The sequence below is a fragment of the Eubalaena glacialis genome, chromosome 5 (genome assembly GCF_028564815.1).
Source record: "Eubalaena glacialis isolate mEubGla1 chromosome 5, mEubGla1.1.hap2.+ XY, whole genome shotgun sequence".
In the NCBI taxonomy this organism is placed as follows: Eukaryota; Metazoa; Chordata; class Mammalia; order Artiodactyla; family Balaenidae; genus Eubalaena; species Eubalaena glacialis.
Genome location: NC_083720.1, coordinates 52,129,100 through 52,149,455, shown reverse-complemented (window position 1 = coordinate 52,149,455; position 20,356 = coordinate 52,129,100). Strand labels below are relative to the sequence as shown.

Here is a 20,356-nt window from a genome sequence, read left to right as displayed (position 1 = left end):
AACATCTATCTCTCCTTCTAGCTTTATCTCACACAGCTTTTATTCCCACCCCTCCACCGAAGCCAGCCCAGCGCGTTGCTCGTTGCTTGCTGTTCTGACAGTATGTCTTCCTACTTCTCACCTTTGTGCTTTGCTGTGGCTCTTTCCCTGCCAGGAGTATTGTTTTCTCATCACCACTACCTGTCACAACTCCGTCTATCCCCAAACAAAACACATCCTTCCACCTATTCTTCGGAATCCATTTTAAATGTTCACATCTTGCTCCAACTCTTTGAGTACCTTCTTTGCCAAGCTATGATCACTTGCCTCGTGATAAAAATAGTAGTAATAACAATGAATGCAGATACAGCACTTACTATTTTAAATGTTTTACATATGCAAATTCTTTTAATTCTCACATCTGCGCTGTGAAGATACTATAATTATACCCATTTAACAAGTGGGGAAACTGAGGCGTGGAGAGGCTAAGTAATTGATAGCTAGTGAGTGGCAAAGCCAAGATTTGAACTCAGGCATTCCAGCTCTTTCTGCCATGCTCCCAACCATTACTCTAAACTGCTTTTCTCTGTGTTCTGGGAGCTTTGTTTTCACCTCTTTATAGAATTTAACATACTATAGTTAGTAAGTATTCATGAGTGATGGTTTGGCTACTTACTATCATCTATTATTATCTATTTTATTGTAATAATTATTATGACTATAAAAAAGTACCAGGTACCATTGTAAGTTTATAGACATTTATGTCTCCCCGGCCAGGAATGTGTACCTCAACTTGGTAATGAGAAAATTGTGCTGAACTTGGAATGAGAAGAATCCTCAGTTTAGGTTTTAACTCTGGGGCCTACTGGCCAGCCTTGGATAAGTCAGTTCACCATTCTGAGTCCCAGTTTCCTCATCTGTAGAATGAGGGGCCTGACTTAGATCATTCCTGAGGTCTTCACTAGCTGTGAGTTTGAGAATCTGTAAAATGGGTACCATACCACGTGTGTCACAGGTATGTTGAAGATGTAGTAAGGTTGAATTTTCTCATTCACCAGCTATGCACTATGCGCTGTTCTCAGCACTGGGGATCTGGGATGAAACAGCACAATTCTTGCTGCCATGGAGCGGGAGATGTTGAAAGTAAATCAATAATTAGTTATGTAACTCAAGGTCAAGTAATAAGTGCTATGAAGGAAGGTAACACAGTATAAGGGGATTGAGAGTCTGCGTGGTGGCAGAGCTTCCTGAGAAGGAGACATTACAACAGAGATTTGAACGAATCCAGGGAGGAAGCCACACAATCTAAGCAGAGGGCAGTGCAAAGGTCCTGAGGTTGGAATTGGCTTGACGTGGTCAAAGCTAACAAGGAGGCTAGTGAGGGTGGAGAGCAGTGAGCAAGGGGGAGTGGAAGGACTTTGGATTTTGCTTTAAAGGTGATGGGAGGCCATGGGGGATTTTGAGCTACCACATGTTGCCGTCATTTGAAAAGCATCTTTCTCATCACTACTTGGAAAATAGACTGTAGGTGGGTAGAAGCAGGAGGTAGAAATAGGAGGCCAAGGCCACAGTCCAGTCAAGAGATAATGGTGGCTTGAAGGAGGGTGACAGCGGTAGGAGTGGGTGAGAAGTATTCGAATTCAATATGTCTTATGAAGGTAGTGCCCATAGGATTTGCTGATGAATTAAATGAGGGCTGGCAAAGAAAGAGAAGCGGCAAGGATGATTCCAAGGTTTTCATGGAAAACCAAATATGGTTTGTACCATTTATTTACCAAGAGGGAAGTTTCGGGGCGGGGCAGTTCCGAGGGAATATCAAGGGTTCAGTTTAAGATGCCTCTGAGATGTTCAGATAGAGTTACACATTGGATAGCAGAGCAAGAAGTACAGATGAGAGGTCTGAGCTGTGATGTCAGTTTGGGTGAAATCAGCACAGAGATGAGAGTGAAAGTCATTGGACCGTATGAGATCACCTTGTTGCAGGGCTGGGCAGGGGTAGAATTCGAGTTAGCCAAGAGGGCTAGGGCCTGAGTCACAACTTAGACAGTTATGAGTTCAAGTGCTCTTTGCAAAATAAAGTGTCTCATGCCCGTGATTCAGCTGATGAAGACCCCAGTGTGGTGAACTGCCCATCAGCCGACACTCGGCTAGCCAGAGCACTTGGGACATGGAGTTGGCTGACCGCTGAGCAGGGCTGTAGGTAGCCTGTATCTCCTCAGCCGCTCCCCATGGAATATGATTGAAAAGGCCCCAGGAGGGCTGCCTGTCTTCCAAACAGGGTCTCAAAATACTATGAATTAAAATGCATTGCTTTCAGTTACACAATTATCTCCTAGAGTGTCTTGTTAAAAATATAGTTTGACCCAAGAGAGGTAATTTGTGGAATTGCTAATAATTTAATTGGTACCAGTATAGAATACTAAAAACAGCCTGGAATTTGTAGTTCAGAGCCCTAGTTTGAGCTGACAGTTGTTAGCTTTGTGACTCTGGGAAAGACAATCTCAGCTATCTTGTCTGTAAAATGGGAAAAGCAGTTTTTGTCACACTTGTCATATAGTGTTGGCTGTCGAACGAGAGAGTCTTTGGGAAAATGTTTTGTAAGTTTTAACTGCTGTAAAAATAATGCCTTTAATTTTGAGAACATTTCCAAAGCCAAATTTTAGCATAGTACGTTGAATTTCAAGCTCACGGTAATCTCAGTGAGGTGGGCAGAGCAGGTATTAATTAATCAGAATTGTGCTTCAATCCCAAAGAACTGGTTAATTATTTCTATTACATAATGGCTTTTATTCGGGTGCCTTTTATACCTACTCATCTCTCAAAACTCATTTCAAGCATCATCTCCTCTGTGTAGCTTTTCTTTCCTGCCAAATACCTACCCCCCAGCCCCACTCTTGCCTCTCTTGGTGCCTTTTACTATTTGTTGAATGAATGAATAAATGTGCAAAGTGGCTTATTATAGAAGAGTCATTTCCAAACTTTTAAAATGGCAGTCCACCATAAATGTGTGAAAACATGCATATATGTATGTTTATTCGTATACACATATGCAAAAAGAAAAGTTTCATGAAGCAATGCTTACCTATACTGCATGGGAGTCACGCTCTTTTGTGTTCCTTTTTTTTTTTTTAAAGAAAATAAGGGTTGCAATTGAATTGATTTCACTACCCAGACTAATGTATCGTGACCCACAATTTGGAAGACACTATTATGGAAGATGCTGGCAGCTGGGAACCTTGTTCTTTGCAATTGGGCAAGTCACTTGGGTTATCTGGGAGGTTTTTTTTTCCACTCCAGCATTCATGCTAATTCTCAAGAATAAAGACATTGTGAGGTGATGGGAATAGGCACGTAAGCACTGTGGCAGCTTGAACATTTACTGCATGTAACACTCTTTTAGTTTTTCCTGGCCTACATGAGGAAGTCAAAATCTAATAAATTCTTAGGTTTTGGACAATTGCTGTTTGAGAAAGATTTGATTTTAGTCACCAGTATGTCTTTGAGACTATACAGAAATTTGCAAGGGTGACTTTCAAATAATAGGCAGGTTCCATATCTGAAATCCTTGGGCCCCAGATATGTTTTAGAGGCAGGAGTTTTGGCGTCTGAAAGGAAATGTAATAAGTGTACTGTATATTGTGTATCAACCCCAGTAGAGTTCTGGGCAGCAGTTGGAAATCAAACACATTGATTTGTCTTCAGCAAATGTATGAATATTCACAATCAGTGGCATAAAGACAATAAAAACCCTCACATAGGCTGAGGTCACTAACGGGATGTGAACACATTTTCAGTTTTCAAAACTTTGGGGGTTTCAGAAAAACCCATAAGGAATTGTGGAAATTATATTTTGTTATCCAAGTATCATGTTTTTCCTTTTCAAAATCCCCAGGAGCATTTATCCCTTTAGGAGACCAAATGCTTGGCTCAGTGCCTAACGCATAGAAGGCACTCAGAAAATATTTGTTGAATGAATGATTGAGAGCAACTACAGCTTATAGAGAATTGTTAGGACCAAGCCGCTTTTGAGAAAACAGCCTCTAGTTTTATCCCATGTCATTTTAAGTGGATGGAAACCTTGTTGCCTCTACTTGGCTCCCTCAGGAGGAGCAGAGGGGAGAGATGCTTGTGGATTCTTTGTTTATTTTTTCCTTCTTCCTTCAGGCCTTGCATCTAGTTTTAGAAGGGGGTGGGTCAAGAGATTCTAGGTATAAAAAGTAGCCAAATTTAAAATTCCCTTTTCTTAGCTTCCCTATGCTGAAAATACCAACTAGATGTAGTAACCAATTCCATGAATATTCTGATTGTTTTTTCACTGAGTGCTTGGTTTGTCAGGAATTGGGGTTCCACAGGCTTGGCTGTACAAAAACCTGGGTTCGAATTCTAGCTCTGCCAAACCCTTGGCATATTACATAAACTCTTTCAGTCTCACTTTCTCATTTAGAAAAGGTATATGCTAATAACACAGTAACCCCATTATGGTTTTGTGAGGATTAAAGGAGATTATACATGGAAAGCATTTGCCATACAACTTTCATTTTTGTTATTAATGGTAATAATAATAGTGATAATGTTAATCCTCTTCATCATTGTGGTAACTCGGTAGAAGCGCAGAGCAGGAGCAGATATGATCTCTATCAGCCTCCCTACCCTTACACTTTGCTATGGACTGTATTAGTCAGCTTGGGCTAAGTTATGCTCTGATAACAAACACCCCCGAAATCTTTGTACCTTAACAGTACAAAAGTTTATTTCTGGATCACACAAATTTCTCTGTGGACCCAGATGACTCTTCAGGGCAGTTGTCTGCTGTGCTGGTTCCATGACCCAGGTTCGGCTGGTGGTTCATCCCTTGACTCTTGGGAGCTTCTACCCTGGAAGTGACTCACGTTCCTTGCAGTCCCTCTCTATTGGATACAGCAAGATACATGGCTCTGCCTTACTCCAGAGCAATGGGGAAGAATAGTCCTTTCGAGCGCCTGCAAGGAAAGGAGAACTAGAAATACTGGAGAGAGGCACTGATGTTGACCACTCAGACATTTAGCCTTTTCTCGCTCTATTGTAAATTGTTATTGCAAACACAGCTTCAGCCCCAGCACCCTTTCCAACCAGGTGGCTGTCCTGAAGCCGCAGCTTGTCTGGAGATTCTGGAACTGCCACTGCTGCAGGTGATCTTTGGAAATCATTGAGCTGGCTCTGCCCTAGACAAGGCGGAGGAGGCCATTTCTAGGTGCTTGAAGTGAGTCATACCTCCTGGCCTGGAGCCCCTCCCCGCAGTGTTCTCCCCAGCACCCCAGTGATATTGGATGGGATGTTAAAATCATGGGTTCCTCAAGTTGGAGGGCACTCTGGGAACCCCACTCATTGTCCAAGTGTGGAAACTGAGGCCCAGGCAGCGTGACTTTGTTTTGTTCCTTGCGTTCTGTGGCTTTCCCAGGGTCCCAACGGTTCATGATTAGCCCATTGCTAGACTTACATCTGGACAGAGGCCTCCCGACTCTGCCTGGTGATTTTCTGCTGTCCACCCCCTCCATCGTCTACACTTATTCATCCTCCTTTAGAAGCGGAAACGTCCCAAGCACAGTGACTTGGCTTGTCTTGCTTTCTGTTCTATTTCTGGTCCCTTCTAAGGCTGAGGCTGGGTCCATGCATTTGCTGGTTGTCCAGAGCTGCCAACGGAGAAGGATCTTCAACACCTTTTTCTCTCTTTCCAGTTTTTTGCTTGTTTGTTTCCAGTTGGAGGGATAGAAAATGGGACAATTTAGCAGTTGCCACCACAGGGACTAAACTGTCACCATTTTAGAATAATAACAAGAAATTCCATCCCATTCTCTGGTACCACTCCCACTGCCCCCCCCCCCACACACATACACATCCCAGAGTTTCTATTCATATTTTAATGAGACTCTGCATGTTTAGGCTCTTTGGCCAGATGGTAAAATGTAGTCTGTGCTTGTACTTGTTCAGAACCCCTCTGTGCTATAAAAGGTGGCTCCGACTACCCTGGAATGGCTCTGAGACGGAGCCTTGCCCTGAGCTTCTGAGCTGCCGCTGGCCTATCAGTCCCTCCAGACTATTTTAATTGTTTCTAACTTTTGAGACACCATGAAGCTGGAGGCCTCCAGTGCTTGGGTTTTCAAAGTATAGATGGAGTAAGAATCACCTGTGCCATGTGCTAACTGCAGATTTCTGAGCCAGCCACCAGAGGTTCATGATTCAGGCAGTATGGGGGTGAGCTGAGGGTGAGTAGTCTGATCTGGGACCCAGGAATCTGCATTTTCACAAGCATCCCAGGGTGATGTAGAGCAGGGCTCCTTGTTGATGCTGCCACACGAGGGTGGCAGGACTACAGGGGAGGTGTCCCATCTTCAGCCAGAGCCCCGCCACTTTGAGCTGTTTATAAATGAGGCTTCAGCCTAAGGTTTGTTGTGCTGATAAAAGTAAATGACGTAGAATAACATTTTTGAAATTCACTCTTCTAGACCATACTAAGCAAAAGAAAGAGCAGTCCAGCAGTGGCTTTCTAAAGACCGCCCTTTTCTTGGTGTGGCTTCATCTTCTATACAGAATCAGCTTCTTACCCTTTGATGGAGCTGATCATTGTCCTGTTTTCCGTGCCCTAAGGAGACCCGAAGAGCAGTGAAGCCGCTCCTCAAATCCCAGGTCACTGGGTCTTAGCAGAGGACTCTATGCCTGTTCATCTACCAGGTGTCTTAGACCCAGAGGGAATGGAGGCCTATTGCTGCCCTTTAAACAGCTTCCAAGGCCCTGTTTGGACCATGCCTTGGGAGAGAAACGGCTTCTCTCTTGGACCATAAGAGATTGCAGTTCAAGGTCAGGGAACTTGAGTTCTACTTTGCCAATAAGTGGTGACCCTTACCTGGTCCCCTTCAGTAGACTGGATGCGACTCTAATCTTGCCTGCTGTACTGTACAACGTCTCCACACTATTGTGATTTTCTTCCCCAAAGTTGGAAGACACGGAATATTTTTGAGGCCTTAGATTTGGATCTGATACATTGAAGGGACAAAGGTGACTGTTTTTGTGCCACCAATGCTAATAGCACTGCCAGCCGAGGCTGCTGATCACAGGCAAAGAACTGAAGGCACAAGGGCAGCTCTGTTAAACTGTGTGTAAATGGTATTTTTTCCTGTGAAATCTCAATACCTCCCTTAGGACATTGCAGTTCAGGTTTTTGGGCTACTCTTCTCTGATATTTACTCATTGGGGATTTTACTCTTGAGAAATCAACATGGCAACAGAACCGTTTGCCTCCACGAAGATGATGTCAAAGTCTTAAAATCCAGGATGTTTTAAGGCAGGATTCCAACCTCATTACTGCCAGGAATAAGATTCATCCAAGGTGGAAGTGTCCTCTCTTGGAACTCAAATCCATCTCAGAATGGCTTTTCTTTCCCCTTTGTTTTTGAAGCTAAGCAATTACTTTTTTTTTTTTTTAAGGGGAAAAAATGTGCTGATGCACAGAACTCTCTTTTTCCCCTTTCATTTATTTGAAATTGAACTTAACAAAGTCAGTTCCAAGCAAGCACTATATATGAGTAATGCTTTTTGTCCATAAAAGAGCATTGACTCAAACGGTATGGGAGTGCTGATCCTCTCTGCTTTGTTTGAGCATCCGTAATGACAAAGTGCTCATGTCAGAGTGTATAATGAAACTATAAATTGTTTTCATGAATGCTCTGAATTTGGTCTTTTACGGGGCAAATTCAAAAGGTATTTAGCTCCACATTTCACATATGTGAATAACACCAGACGGTGCTATAGATCCAATAAAAGGACAGAAGCCCAGTCGGGCTCACACTGGTCCAGGTGGTGGGTGATTGTCAAGTGAGGGTCGGTCACAGTGTGGGGAGCGGGGAGATGGAGGGACGAAGATATCCCGCAACTCCGAGGAAGAGTTCCAGCAAGACACACCTGACTTTGGGGGGAGAATTCAAAGTGTGACTAAAATACTTAGCTCATAAAATTGGTCTCTGGGTGGTGGGTGTCTGCATTGGAATCATAGGAGAAGGTGCACACCTCTGACTGATTTTATTGAACAAAAATTCTCGAGTGAGAAAATGTCTGCTGGGTTGCATGGGCAGGTACAATCTACTGCAGTAATTTATGGTTCAATTAAATTATCTTTCATTACATTTTTTGTACTTTTTTTTATTATAGAAGCCATATAGGTGTGTTCTATAACATTTAGAAAACACAGAAAAGTATGAAGAATAAAAAAAAATGCAAATAATTTTGCTCCCAAGAGATAATTGTTAGTAATATATACAATTTTTATTAAATCTTTCCGTGTTATATCATTTGGTAAAATTTTAATAGAACTTTACATCATCTTACCTGGATAGCTAAATCCTTTTTTAAATAAAATTTTGGGTCCAACTATCTATTTATTTAGCTATCTGTGTAATTGTTCAAAAGGATTCTGCTTTTTAACTTATTTATCAATTATTTTTCCTGTCTCGGTTGGCCAAAGTTCATGAATGTCCAAGGTTTTGGTTCTGTCATGAGGGGACTATGTCAGGTACAGTAGCGGCCTTTAGGCTCACATGTCATTGACTGACAAATGATACTGGGTATACAATCTCTGAAAACAAAAAAGGCAACAAAACCAACTCTGCAGGGTGTGTGAACCCCAGCGCGGGTGAGAGGAGGGAGGCCTGTTGACGGTTCTGAGCCGTCGCCTGCATGTGTTTGTTCCACAGTACCTGGTGTGTAAAAGAAAGCTGGAGAGTAAGAAGGAAGCCCTGCTGATCCTTTCCAAGGAGCTGGACACATGCCAGCAGGAAAGGGACCAGTACAAACTCATGGCCAATCAGCTTCGAGAGCGCCACCAGTCCCTAAAGAAGAAGTACCGTGAGCTGATTGTACGTATTACGTCACAAAGAGTTCCAAAGTGGAAAAATTAAGACGTGAAAGTCATCACCCTACTTCCTCCACGATCCAGTCCCACTTGCTAGTTGATAAGTACACGCTTCCGGATGCTTGCTCTGGCGCCCGTGAACTTACGCACATATCTGAATGTGTCTGGGTGTGCCTATTTACTTAAAACTGTATGGAGGTGTTTTTTTAAAGAGGATTTGTGTTATAAATCTGCACTAATACGGAAGCCACTAGCTGCATGTGGTTATTTAAATTTCATTTTGAATTAATTAGAATTAAATAAAATTGAAAACTGTCCCACTTATCACATCTCATGCCCTCAATCGCCACGGGGGGCTGGTGGCTACCGTATGAGACTGTGTTGATATAGAACATTTCCATGGTGGCTGCTATATTGGACAGTTAGCTGGAGGACATGTCCCTCATTGCGGAGAGTTCTATTGGACAGCTTTATATAAATGTTGTTCTAAAACTTGCTCTTTCCGCTCAGCACTTTATTTTGGACATCTCTCTAGGCCATATATACAGATTGAACTCATTTTTTTAAAACAGTGCATAGTAATATTTCCATAATTTTTAAACCTTTCCCTTTCCTGGGCAATTAGATTTTCTCTAGTTTTCATATGGCAAGATTTTTAAGGATGCAAATTTTACTGAAATGGAGGATACCAACTGCATAGTGCTATTTTGCATTCTCACTTATTTTTTTCCTCACTGATGCCATCTCTTTTTTAAGTGCTGACACTATTGCTTGCATGTAACCGTCTGTGCTGGGGTCATTGAACTGTCCTGGAACAGAAGTACAGTAGAAAGATTCCTGAGGTTAAAATAATGTTGACTTATATGTGGACAGCATCAGATAGAGAAGTACTATTTCCTGAGCATTTATCACTCACCTGACATATTTATGTATTCCCAGATGGCACACGAGGGAGAGGAATTGAATCCTTTTAAGACAAAAAGTCTGATAGGACTAGAAGTTCTCAGTTAATTTTCTTTTATTTTGAGCATATCCTATCCCCACCCCCCAAATTGTTCTGCCCATAGAGAAAACTCAAGTATGTGTGTGCATTGTATGTGTCCATTACTATTCCTTTGGGTCTATTTAAAAGAGGAGCTCAGCTCAAACCAAATGAAATATTATTTCTGTTTAGGCTCTGCTCAAAAGTAATTTTGATAAATCCAGTTTATTTATTTGGCTCACATAGGTTTAGAAAATATATAGATTGGTCCTAGTTGGAAGTGATTCCTTAGAGGTTTTCCCAAAATAACTCTGGTTCAGTTTATAGTTTAAAATTTTTTAAGTATATTTGAGTTTGGTTCAGCACATTGTTGGTTGCAGGGGGCGGGAGAGGGGAGGGTCTGAATTTAGTTCATAGTTCGGTTCAATTTCTTGAATCTACACACATCTAAGTTTTAAAAAATAAAATGTAACATTGGTTTCTTTGTAGGATGGAGATCCATCACTTCCCCCTGAAAAGAGGAAACAGGTAAGACTTATTCCTGATCTTTGACAACTCTCAGAATGTTCGTATTGATGCCTTACAACAACTGGGGGATTAGGGAATCCCAAAATGTATAGAGAAATCTTCTAACTTCCCAGAATCATTTTGTATTACTGGGGAGAGTGAGTGGTAGAGAAATGCTGCCTACAGAGAGGGCCTAAGGATTGGGTGAAGGAAACGCAGTGAAGTCTAACAGGATGGAAGAAGGCACACCAGTTGACTGTGCTCCCTTTCTTGTTGGGAATACTTTTAGAAAACCACGAGTTGAGAGCACACTGCTAGAGGACTTTAGCTTACTGTTCTGTGGATGGATGCCATTCTGCTATTTAGCTTCTGCCGCTTCAGACTTTTAAAAGCCATCTCACTAACAAAACTCATAAGCCATTTATGTTCTTTTCTCCTAAATGATAACCAACATCGTTTATTGAGTATCCATTTTCCCCACGGATTTTAGATGCCCACTTTTAGCAATGGACAAATCCATGTGTGTGTGTGTGTGTGTGTGTGTGTGTGTGTGTGTGTGTGTGTATGTGTCTTTCTGGACTTTCTGTTCTGTTCCACTGAGCTTCCTGTATTGTCCTGTTTGTACCACATTATTCTGTTTTTGTTTATAATACTTTTAATACCTGTTTGGGCTATTCTCCTTCCCTTCGCTCTTTCTTTTCAGATGTTTCTTGTTTCTTTTTTTAGCTATAACTGACAAATATTTTATCAAGTCCTCCTCTGATTCCCAACCCCTGCCCCAAACCCATACCTATTGGTATTTTGACTGGGGTTTTGTTAAATGTATAGATCAATATAGGGACAGTTAATACTTCTATAGCATTATGTCCAGAAATATCATACATCAAATTTTTTAATCCAGTTGCATGCATATATATAGATATATTGCTTTTTAACACTCTCCTCAACTTTACAATTGTTCTGTACTGACATACCCTGACTTACAGCCTTTTACGGGCTTGAGGGGAGCCTGGATGATGGTGATATGAATGCTGTGTGTACCATGTTATGGGAAATGCTCTGCACCAGAACTGGGCTTCAAAACTGGTGGATGAGAATAAGGACACAGGAATTGTTTGCTGTCTTCATAGCTGTAAAGGCTAAGACAACATCCTGTTTTTGTTCATTGATCATATACCTGGCACAGCATATAAACTCCTTAGATTCATTACCTTGTGATTTTCGATGCTGAGTAAACAGTAGACGCGCACGCGCACATATGCACACACACACACACACACACACACACATACGACGTTCACCCTTAAATAACAACTCAGTCCTATGGCTATGCTTTCAGTCATTCAGTTCTGCTCACTCCCACACTCCTTTCCTATTTTATTTGATTATTTTGTAATGCTCCAGGTTTGATTTAAAGTCAAAATTTTCTGTGGAGCTAATTGATGTTTTTGTTTTTTTTTCCTAAACAAAATGACACAGAAAGTTAGCATAAATGTTTAAAAATTGGGATCCTTAATGTGGAATTGCTAATGTTTTTGTTTCTGTGTTTTTGGTGGCTATGAGCCGTCATCTTTGCTGCGATTTTAGAGTTTGTTAGTATTCATGAAGGAGTTTTACAGTGTAAGTGGATTCACGTTCAGTGACTTTATAATAAAAAATTTACATTGACTGAAGAGAATCTGATGAATTCCAGTAAGTCTGTCAAGCTGCATTCTTACAGCTCTAAAAAACAAACAAACAAACAAAACAAGTTCAATGTCCTAAGCGCTGGCTTTGTAGCTTATAATATGGCATTTAGTTTCTGTCCCTTTAAGATTTAGTGTGGTGGTGTGAGCTTGCTCTGCATTCTTCCTGCCTGGAATGGATGACATAGGACAGACTGGGGTGCAAGTGACAGAAATTCTAAACTGCTTAATCAATAAACGAATCGATGCTCTTGCATAGGCACAAGTTGAGAGGTAGTGCAGGTCTCAGATGCTGTACTGTCATCATGTACTCATTCTCTCCTCTCTACCACACTTAGCAAAGAAAAATACAGGATACCCAGGTGAATCTGAATTTCAGATAGACAATGAATACTTTTTTAGTATAAGAGTATGTACCATGCAATATTCGCGACATACTTATTCTAAAACATTATTGATTATTTATCTAAAATTCACATTGAGCTGGGCATCCTATATTTTATCTGACCGCTCTACCATTGTGCCGATTTTAACGTCAGCTTCCTCTTGAACTTAGCATCAGCTTTCCTCGAAGCAGGAAAGGCAGAAAACCCAGCCATGGAGTATGAGTCCTTCCCTCCAGTTTCATTGGGCCAGTGTAGGACATACTCCCATTCCTGGTCTACTAACATTCACTGGGAGGGTACAATTGGCTTAGATTAATCACCTGGGATAGAAGGGCTTAGGGAGCCAGCAATGACACCCGCCAAACTAATTGTGTGGCCTTGGGAAGATTCCTTTGGGTGTCTGAGACTCAGCTTTCACATCTACAAATGGGAATAAATATGGTACCCACCACATAGTGTGGCTGTGAGCAACAAATGAGATAACGTACGCAAGTAGAGTCCTTAGCACAGTGCCTGGCACCGGGTGAGCGTCAATAAATATTTATCATCTTCTCCTCTTCCTTATCATCCCTTTCTTTTTTAATCAATTATATATTAGTGTGCTGTTGTCAGGACCCTTTTGGTTACCCTTGGCAGCTTGAAATAGCTTGGGCCAAAGAAGAAGTTCCTGGCTCATAGGACCTCAGAAGGGTTGGGTAAGCAGCAACCTTGGGAGTCAGAAATGCAGCCAGGCCTCAGGACCAGCTACCACCTGGACTCAGGTGCCCCCAGCTCTCTCCTCTGCCCTCAGCATTCTCTGTGTCAGCTGCCATTTCTTTTTCTGGACCTGCTTTCTCTGTAGAATAGGAAACGTGGCTGCTGACCACATGAGGGCTACAGACCCCACGTCTTTGACCTGTAGGAAAAAACTGCTCCCTAAATCCCAGGGGAGAACGCCCCTAGGCCAGGCTCAGGCCAGGGCAGCTGGGCATGGCCAGGCATCCTGTAGATACAAGGCAGCTTCTACTGTTGTCATGTTGACGGGGTGCTGGGTAGACCATGTGTTAACCATCTGCTGTACATGCCTTCTTGAGAGAGTCTTGGAATGACAAATAATAACGATGGCAGCCAGTGTTTCTGTGTGCTCGCTCTTGCAGTCTGTCAGACCCTGTGCCCAGCACTGCACTGTGGATGATCCCATTTAATTCCCACACAACCATGGGAGTTGGGGGTTATTATTATTATTGCCATCAGACAAATGAGGAAATTTAGGCCTATGATGGTCAAGTAAATTACCCAAGGGAAATAACGTAAGTAATTGGTGGAGCCAGAGTTCAAAGTCCTGCAGTCCACTCAGAGCTCATGCTCAGAACTCGCCTTGTAGTTAGGGTGACCAGACCTTCTGTTTACTCAGGATCATTGCCATTTTCACCTCTTGTCCTGGCATAAATTGTATTAGTGCTCCTTGTACTCTCCAGAGTGTCTTGGTTTGGATAATAAATAATAGTCACCTTAATTCTAGTAGGGATGCTATGAGCAGACAATAAACAAAATGATTAAAATATATAGGATGTTAAATGGTAATCAGTGCAGTGGAGAGAAAAATACAGCCAGGGAGGGAATTCTGGCTTAGTAATGGAAGAAATGTCTTGATTAACAGTGGAGGAAAATAGTTCCAGTATTTGGAAAAATAATCTTACCTGTTTAAAATATATGTTTTCAAATTTTATTTACATATAGTTAGTTTATTTATGAAAGCATGGGGTTGGTTTTTGGATGAGTGAGGGGGAGTGTTAAGATGTCCTCTTCATTAGCTCAGTGTGGGGAAGAAAATGCACCATTAAATTTGCAGGCACTGGTTACAATGAAACTTTCCATTTAGCCTGAAGCAGACAGCTTTGGCATCCGTGTATCCCGTACTGGAAAGGAGAGGCACAATTACCTTCTTAACTCTTTCATCAGCAGGAACAGGGGTAGAAGCTTGCACCCTGACCTGGTGTCTCCTGTCTTATATCACATGTTTATCCCAAAGGCAAAACAGTAGGTGAAGTATTTACCCCTCCAGCTGCAAAGCAAATGTACCTTGTGTAAGCGGAAGGCACTGGAACGAGAACCAGCTGCTGGGGTAACAGATGGGACCTGGGGGTCAAAAGATCCACATATTGGAAAAGGAAAAGATGCCACATTGAGCATCTTGTTGCCCATCAGCCTTGAAACCGTGGTTTCCTATTCTTGACTTGAAGGAGGAATTTCTATGGACTCCTCCCCTGTTCACTTCTCAGCTCAGGAGAGATTACTATCATCACTCTGTTATGGACTGAATGTTTACATCCCCCCAAATTCATATGTTGAAACTCTGGTCCTCAATGTGATGGTATTAGGAGGTGGGGCCTCTCGGAGGGAGTTAGGATTAGATGAGGTCATGAGGGTGGAGTCCTCACGAGGGGGTTCAGTGCCCTTACAAGAGTCATGAGAGAACTTGCTTTCTCTGCTCTGCTCTCCGCTGTGTGAGGACAAAACAAGAAATCTGCAACCTGAAAGAGGGCCCTTCCCAGAACCTAACTGTGCCGACACCCTGATCTCAGATTTGCAGGCTCTAGAACTATGAGAAATAAATTTCTGTTGTTTATAAGCCAGCCAGTCTATGGTGTTTTGTTGTAGCAGCTCAAGCTGACTATAAATGTATTGAGGGTTCTTCTCAAATATAAGTAGAAACAATACCCCATCCTCAGTCTTGGCAGTGCTTTGTGCTTTTCAGAGACCATGTATGCATGTGTGTATGCACGTATATATCTATGTATGTGTGTCATCTCCCAGCTGTCTTCTGCGGCCACACTGCAAGTTAGGTCTTTCATAAAGTCTCAAGGCAGCGTCATGGATGGCAGTAGATAAAAGCTTGGGTTCTGGCATCCAATTTTGTGGATTCAAATATAACACTTCCACTTGCTGGCTGGGTGACCCGGGGCAAGCTGTGTTACCTTTCTGAGACCCAATTTCCTCCTCTCCAAAATGAACAAAAGCATGAGATATATTCATAAAGTTTTTGTAAAGAATCGGTGTGATAATGCTTGTAATGCCCATTGCCTTCTACTTAGTGAGTGCTCAATGGGTGCTGGCTATTTTTTATTTTTCCTGTGACTTGTCCAAGGTCACACAGCAGGTTAATAGAGCAGGCCTAAAAATCCAAATCTGCTCACTTGTAGTTCAGTGTTTTGTTCCATATTTAACTCTTAGGCTGTTTGAATGGGGAAGAAGCATAGTCAACATTTAATCCACCCATTTTGGAAGTTCAAAGATGAAGTGCTTTATCCGAAGCCCTCTGCTTAGGAGGGGTTGAGAAGCAGACACTGAGCTAGGAGTCTTTACCCATTAGGCCAGTGTTCTTTCCTGTGGCAGCCAATATCTGGCCGTAATGTCTTCCTGCTTTTTTGTCTCCTCCTTACAGGACAGCCAGAACTTTCATGGTTGTAGTTCTAGAAATATGGTTGTCGATCGAGGCTCTCTTTTAGAATTTAGAATCCTTTTTAAAACAACTCAATTTCCAATGGCAAATCATCCGTTAAAGAAGCTGTGAAGAAATCGTGACAACAGTGATTTCACTAATAGCTTATCGTGGGATATTGAAATGAAAATTTCTTCTTGATACTCCAGGCAGAACTGTACACAGAGCACCTCTCTGCACTGCAGTGAGAGATCACCAAAAGATCTCAAACAACCCTTTAAATATTTTTCTTTTGCGAAACAAGCAGTTCCTCTGAAGGAGATAAAGGGGAATTTAAATTATCCTGGGTTAATCTTCTTCTAAGTTGGGATTCTTTGGGGTCACAGCAACACATTTTTCCTCATGCAAACTCCTCCTTGAATAAACAATCAAACACATCTCTGTCTTTCCCTGTTTTGATTTCAAGCCGAGGTACCACGGGAGGTATTCCTCCTGGTCCAGGAGGGAGCCTTTGCTTTCTTCCCTTAAAAAGTGATGGCTTATTTAGACGGTGACATGCACCGGGATGACAACCCTGGAGAAATCAGAGCACAGAGTGGCCCTTTGTGGGATGGGAGGGAGCCTTTTACTTCAATAGAAAAGTCTTCTTGGTCAATCTTATTTTAGTCCCCCGTACAACAAATCAGAGCAACTTTGTATATGCATCTCGGTTTGATGCTCAGAACCTAAAACTTCCTTCAAAGATCTAAAGTGCTTTGGGATGTTTCTTTTTATAACACTTCGAACGGTACAACTTCACTGTTACACCAGGGAAGCTGGGAAGAAATCCAGGGTTCAGCCTGCGGGAGTTCTCCCAAATCATAATAACAGTAATTTCATTCTGAGCATTCACACCTCCTGCTCAGAAGCCCTTCGAATCCTTGCAGTGATTTTTTGTCAGGAAGGTAAGAGCATCCACCAACTTAAACATGGGGGAATTTAGGCTCAGTGAGTCTAAAGAACTTGGGAACTATTAAGGGATCCACTAAGTGGCAGATGCGGAGCCATAATGGCCAAGATTAAGCAAACATTTATTTAAATAGCAACCTCCTAAACCTACTGAAGAGCATTTGCCTGTGGGCCTGGAAATGCCTGCATGGCAAGTGTGTGCTTGGAGATAGTGGGGTGAGAGTAGGCTGCCGAGGGCTCCTTGCACAGCCAAAAACTGTGTGTGGAATGAGCTCTCGGGTGGTTGTTTCTTGTAAATAAGAAAGCTGTCGCTGTAGCAGAGGTCATCGCTTGGGCAGTTGCTATGAATAGGGGGCGCTTGCTCAGCAAAGCAAGTTTCACTCTATTACTATTAACACAGAAGTCGCCGTAGACCAAAGCAGCGGAGTAGAAATTGCAATTAAATTTGCTATCAATCACACCGCTCAAGGACACTCCACGTTTTATCAAACATTTTTTTTTCACATATTCGTGCTTAATCGAGTACTTTACCCTATTGAAGGTGTGAGTTTAAAGGATTCAGGGGTCAACACCATGTAGTTGAGGAGCATTTTCTAAATCTGGTCTCTTTTTCTCTCTCACACTCTTTTTTTTTTTTTTTAAAAAAAAACAAAACAAACAAAAAACTCTCCTTGAGGAAGTGCCTAGGCCAAGGTTTTACCTGTCTCTCTCTTATTTTTTTCCCCTCCCATTTTTGAATTGAGTTTTAATATGTCAGCAAGTTGAGAAGGAAGTTGTAGGATTTTCTGGTATACATCATTTTTACATGATGATGGAGAATGACTTTTCCATGGCTAGGTTACTGAAGTGGTGTATATCTAATAAATTACAAAGGTTTCAGGGTGACTTGAGGGATAGTAACCGGAACGTTGCCCCTTTCCCCTCCTGGTGTCTGGGCTGAATTATTTAAGGACTTAGGAGAAAACACATGGCCTGCCCGTTTTACTGCCCTTCCCAGTGTCTGGCTAGTGCAAGGTTGGAAGGTTACTCTTAAACTTTTCATCACTTTCTTTCATTTTATTTTTATCTGTTGGAGAGGAACCCTCTACCCTCTTAGGTTCAGTGCATGGAGGTCTGCAAATTTAACTGACAAAAGACAGATTAACAGGAGAAAAAAGCAAACAATTTCATGAATATTTTACATGCACAGGAGTTCACAGAGAAGAAGTGAAACTCAAAGGAGTGTTTAGACTCGGGGGCTTATATAGCATTTTAATAAAAGAGAGGGGGTTTGGGCCTCAAGGGATGGTAAATTGTGGGAAAGTGACTAGGAGATATATGGGAAACTAATGGAAGATAGGGTTTTATTTAGGTTTGTTTATGCAGACTCATCATGGTACCAACGCTCTGTGTCCAGTGATTAGAGTTGCTGTTCTCTTCCTGGTATGGAGCGGATGGGACAACTCACAAAGGGAAATGTATGCCCTTATTTTTAGGCTGAAAAGGGGAGGGAAGAATATTCTCTGTATCTTCTGATTCTCAATTGCCTTCAGATCAACATAATCCTCATGGCAAAGGAGCATATTTTGGGGTGGCATATTCTGATCTTATCATATCCAGCTTTTCATTTCTTACATCAGGGAGGAAAATGGTATATAGTGGATCCTTTTCTCCCCATCTAAAAGATTTAGGGCTGTTTCTTACAACTGGTATCCTGAACTCCCCCTTCCTTGTAAACCAGTCTTGGTTACTTGATCATTGAAAACAGAGTTCCTTCACAGAGACTGTCATTGCCAAATGTGATGTACCATTAAAAAAAATCTCCTACCACTTCTTACAAGTTTCAAAAATGTATTGCATCTATAGTATAAATTTGGATGTATTTTGTGACATTCATTCATAAAGGAATTCAAATACAGTGGTAGAGGCAAGATCTAGAGTTTAGGATGCAGCAGGACCTGAAAGGGAGAAGAACAGATCCCCTTGTCCCTGTTACTAATCTGCCTCAGTGAGAATTTCCACAAAAAGGCAGAGAGGTTGGGGCGAGATGCACACAGTTCTCTCAACTCCCAGATCTCTGCCTTTGCAACAGCTGTCAGGACGTGTAGTCTTCATCTCTGTGCAGAGAGAATTTCCCCGAGCCTCATGGTCCCCACACCAGCGGCTGGCCTTGGCGGCATACTTCTGCAGACATCCGTTGTAATTGGGGGTTGACTTGATCCTTGACAAAGGAACGTGTGTTGGAATGGACAGCTGTAATGTCCTTTTGGCCTTGGGCCTCCCAGCTATGTTTTCATCAAATCTGTCTTCTCTCCCTTCCCCATCACAATTTTAATAGATAAACTCCGAGCTAGAAAGAGTGACTTAAGTATATAGATTCTACAATATACTCCAGGATATTCAACATCCCACTATTATCTGAGAGAAAATGTCAACCTTTTAATGTCAGCCCTGGCTATATCTGAATATTTAAAAGAGGCTTCTTTTGAAACCTTTTCATGTTTTGCTATTTATGCTACCCACCCTGCCCCAGAGATTTAGAGGAAATAATCTCTAGGTTTTGTTTTCCTTCCCTGTGAAATCCTTTCGAGTGTTAGACGGTCTGCCACTTTTTCCCTGACATTTCCTTTACATAGTGCTGCTATTCTAAACTGATGGTCACAGAGTCCTTCTCAATAACACAGAGACGAAACGGTCTGCATAGCTGATAAATTATAAGCAGGCGCCGTGTGTTAGCTTGATGGATGGTTATAGTGAACGTGTGTGAGTCATGGGTGTTATTTTTGGTCAAAAGAATTATGTGAACTTTTCTCCTCTATTTTGAGTGCTTTGAAATGTACTACTTTTCTTTCTTTTCTTTTCTTTCTTTCTTTTTTTTTTTTTTTGTTCTTTAAGGTATATGTCAAGGAACTAGGCACCGTATCAGAGTAGTCATTTTCTAGTTTTCAAAGTTATTGTTTGGGAGTTGAGGAGGTGGAAGGACTGAATAGAAGAGAATTGTGTGTTGACAAGTAAGCCAGCCTGTGAAATGTGAAAGAAAATTACAGTCACCTGCTTTAAAAGGGGGGTCTCCCTCACCCTACCCAACCCCAGGGGGTCAGTTTGAAATCTGGGGTAGATTTACAGTGAATCCCCTTGGAGGCGATGTGATTCTAATTAACCATTGCTTTGCAGCTACTGTAGAAATGCTTGACTTTATTTGGGTAGATTTCTTTTCAGCCAGGCTGCAGAGTAAATAACGTTTGACAGTCACATCACTGGGTCTCTGACTCGCTGTCTTCTAAAGCAGCGCTGTCCTTTGCTTCACGTGTCACTGGGACCTTTGATATATAACAGGTGGGTGCCTGCTTTGCTGTAACATCCAAGTACCGGGGAGTATTGCTGGGCTCAGTGCTATTCAAAGTGGGGCCTGAGGACCAGTGCCAGGCTGCAAGCTGCCCTTTCTGGTCCCTGCGACAAGATGAGTGCAGAAATTGAGAGGAAGGGCTCGGAAACTTTTATAGCAATCTGACAGTATGTATGATTTTACGTCAGGTGAATCTAACAAACACTTGGGGCCTTGATGTCTTCTTAAATTTGTTTTCCTAG

General features: G+C 42.0%; 1 protein-coding gene across 1 annotated transcript in view; it reads left to right on the top strand.

Annotated features, from left to right (window-relative positions):
• Positions 1-20,356, top strand: part of CCDC149 (coiled-coil domain containing 149) — a 98,154-nt gene that overhangs the window by 24,610 nt on the left and 53,188 nt on the right. The window contains 2 exon segments of the mRNA XM_061192140.1: positions 8,703-8,864; positions 10,332-10,370. Of these exon segments, the coding sequence (XP_061048123.1) occupies positions 8,703-8,864; positions 10,332-10,370 (201 nt within the window).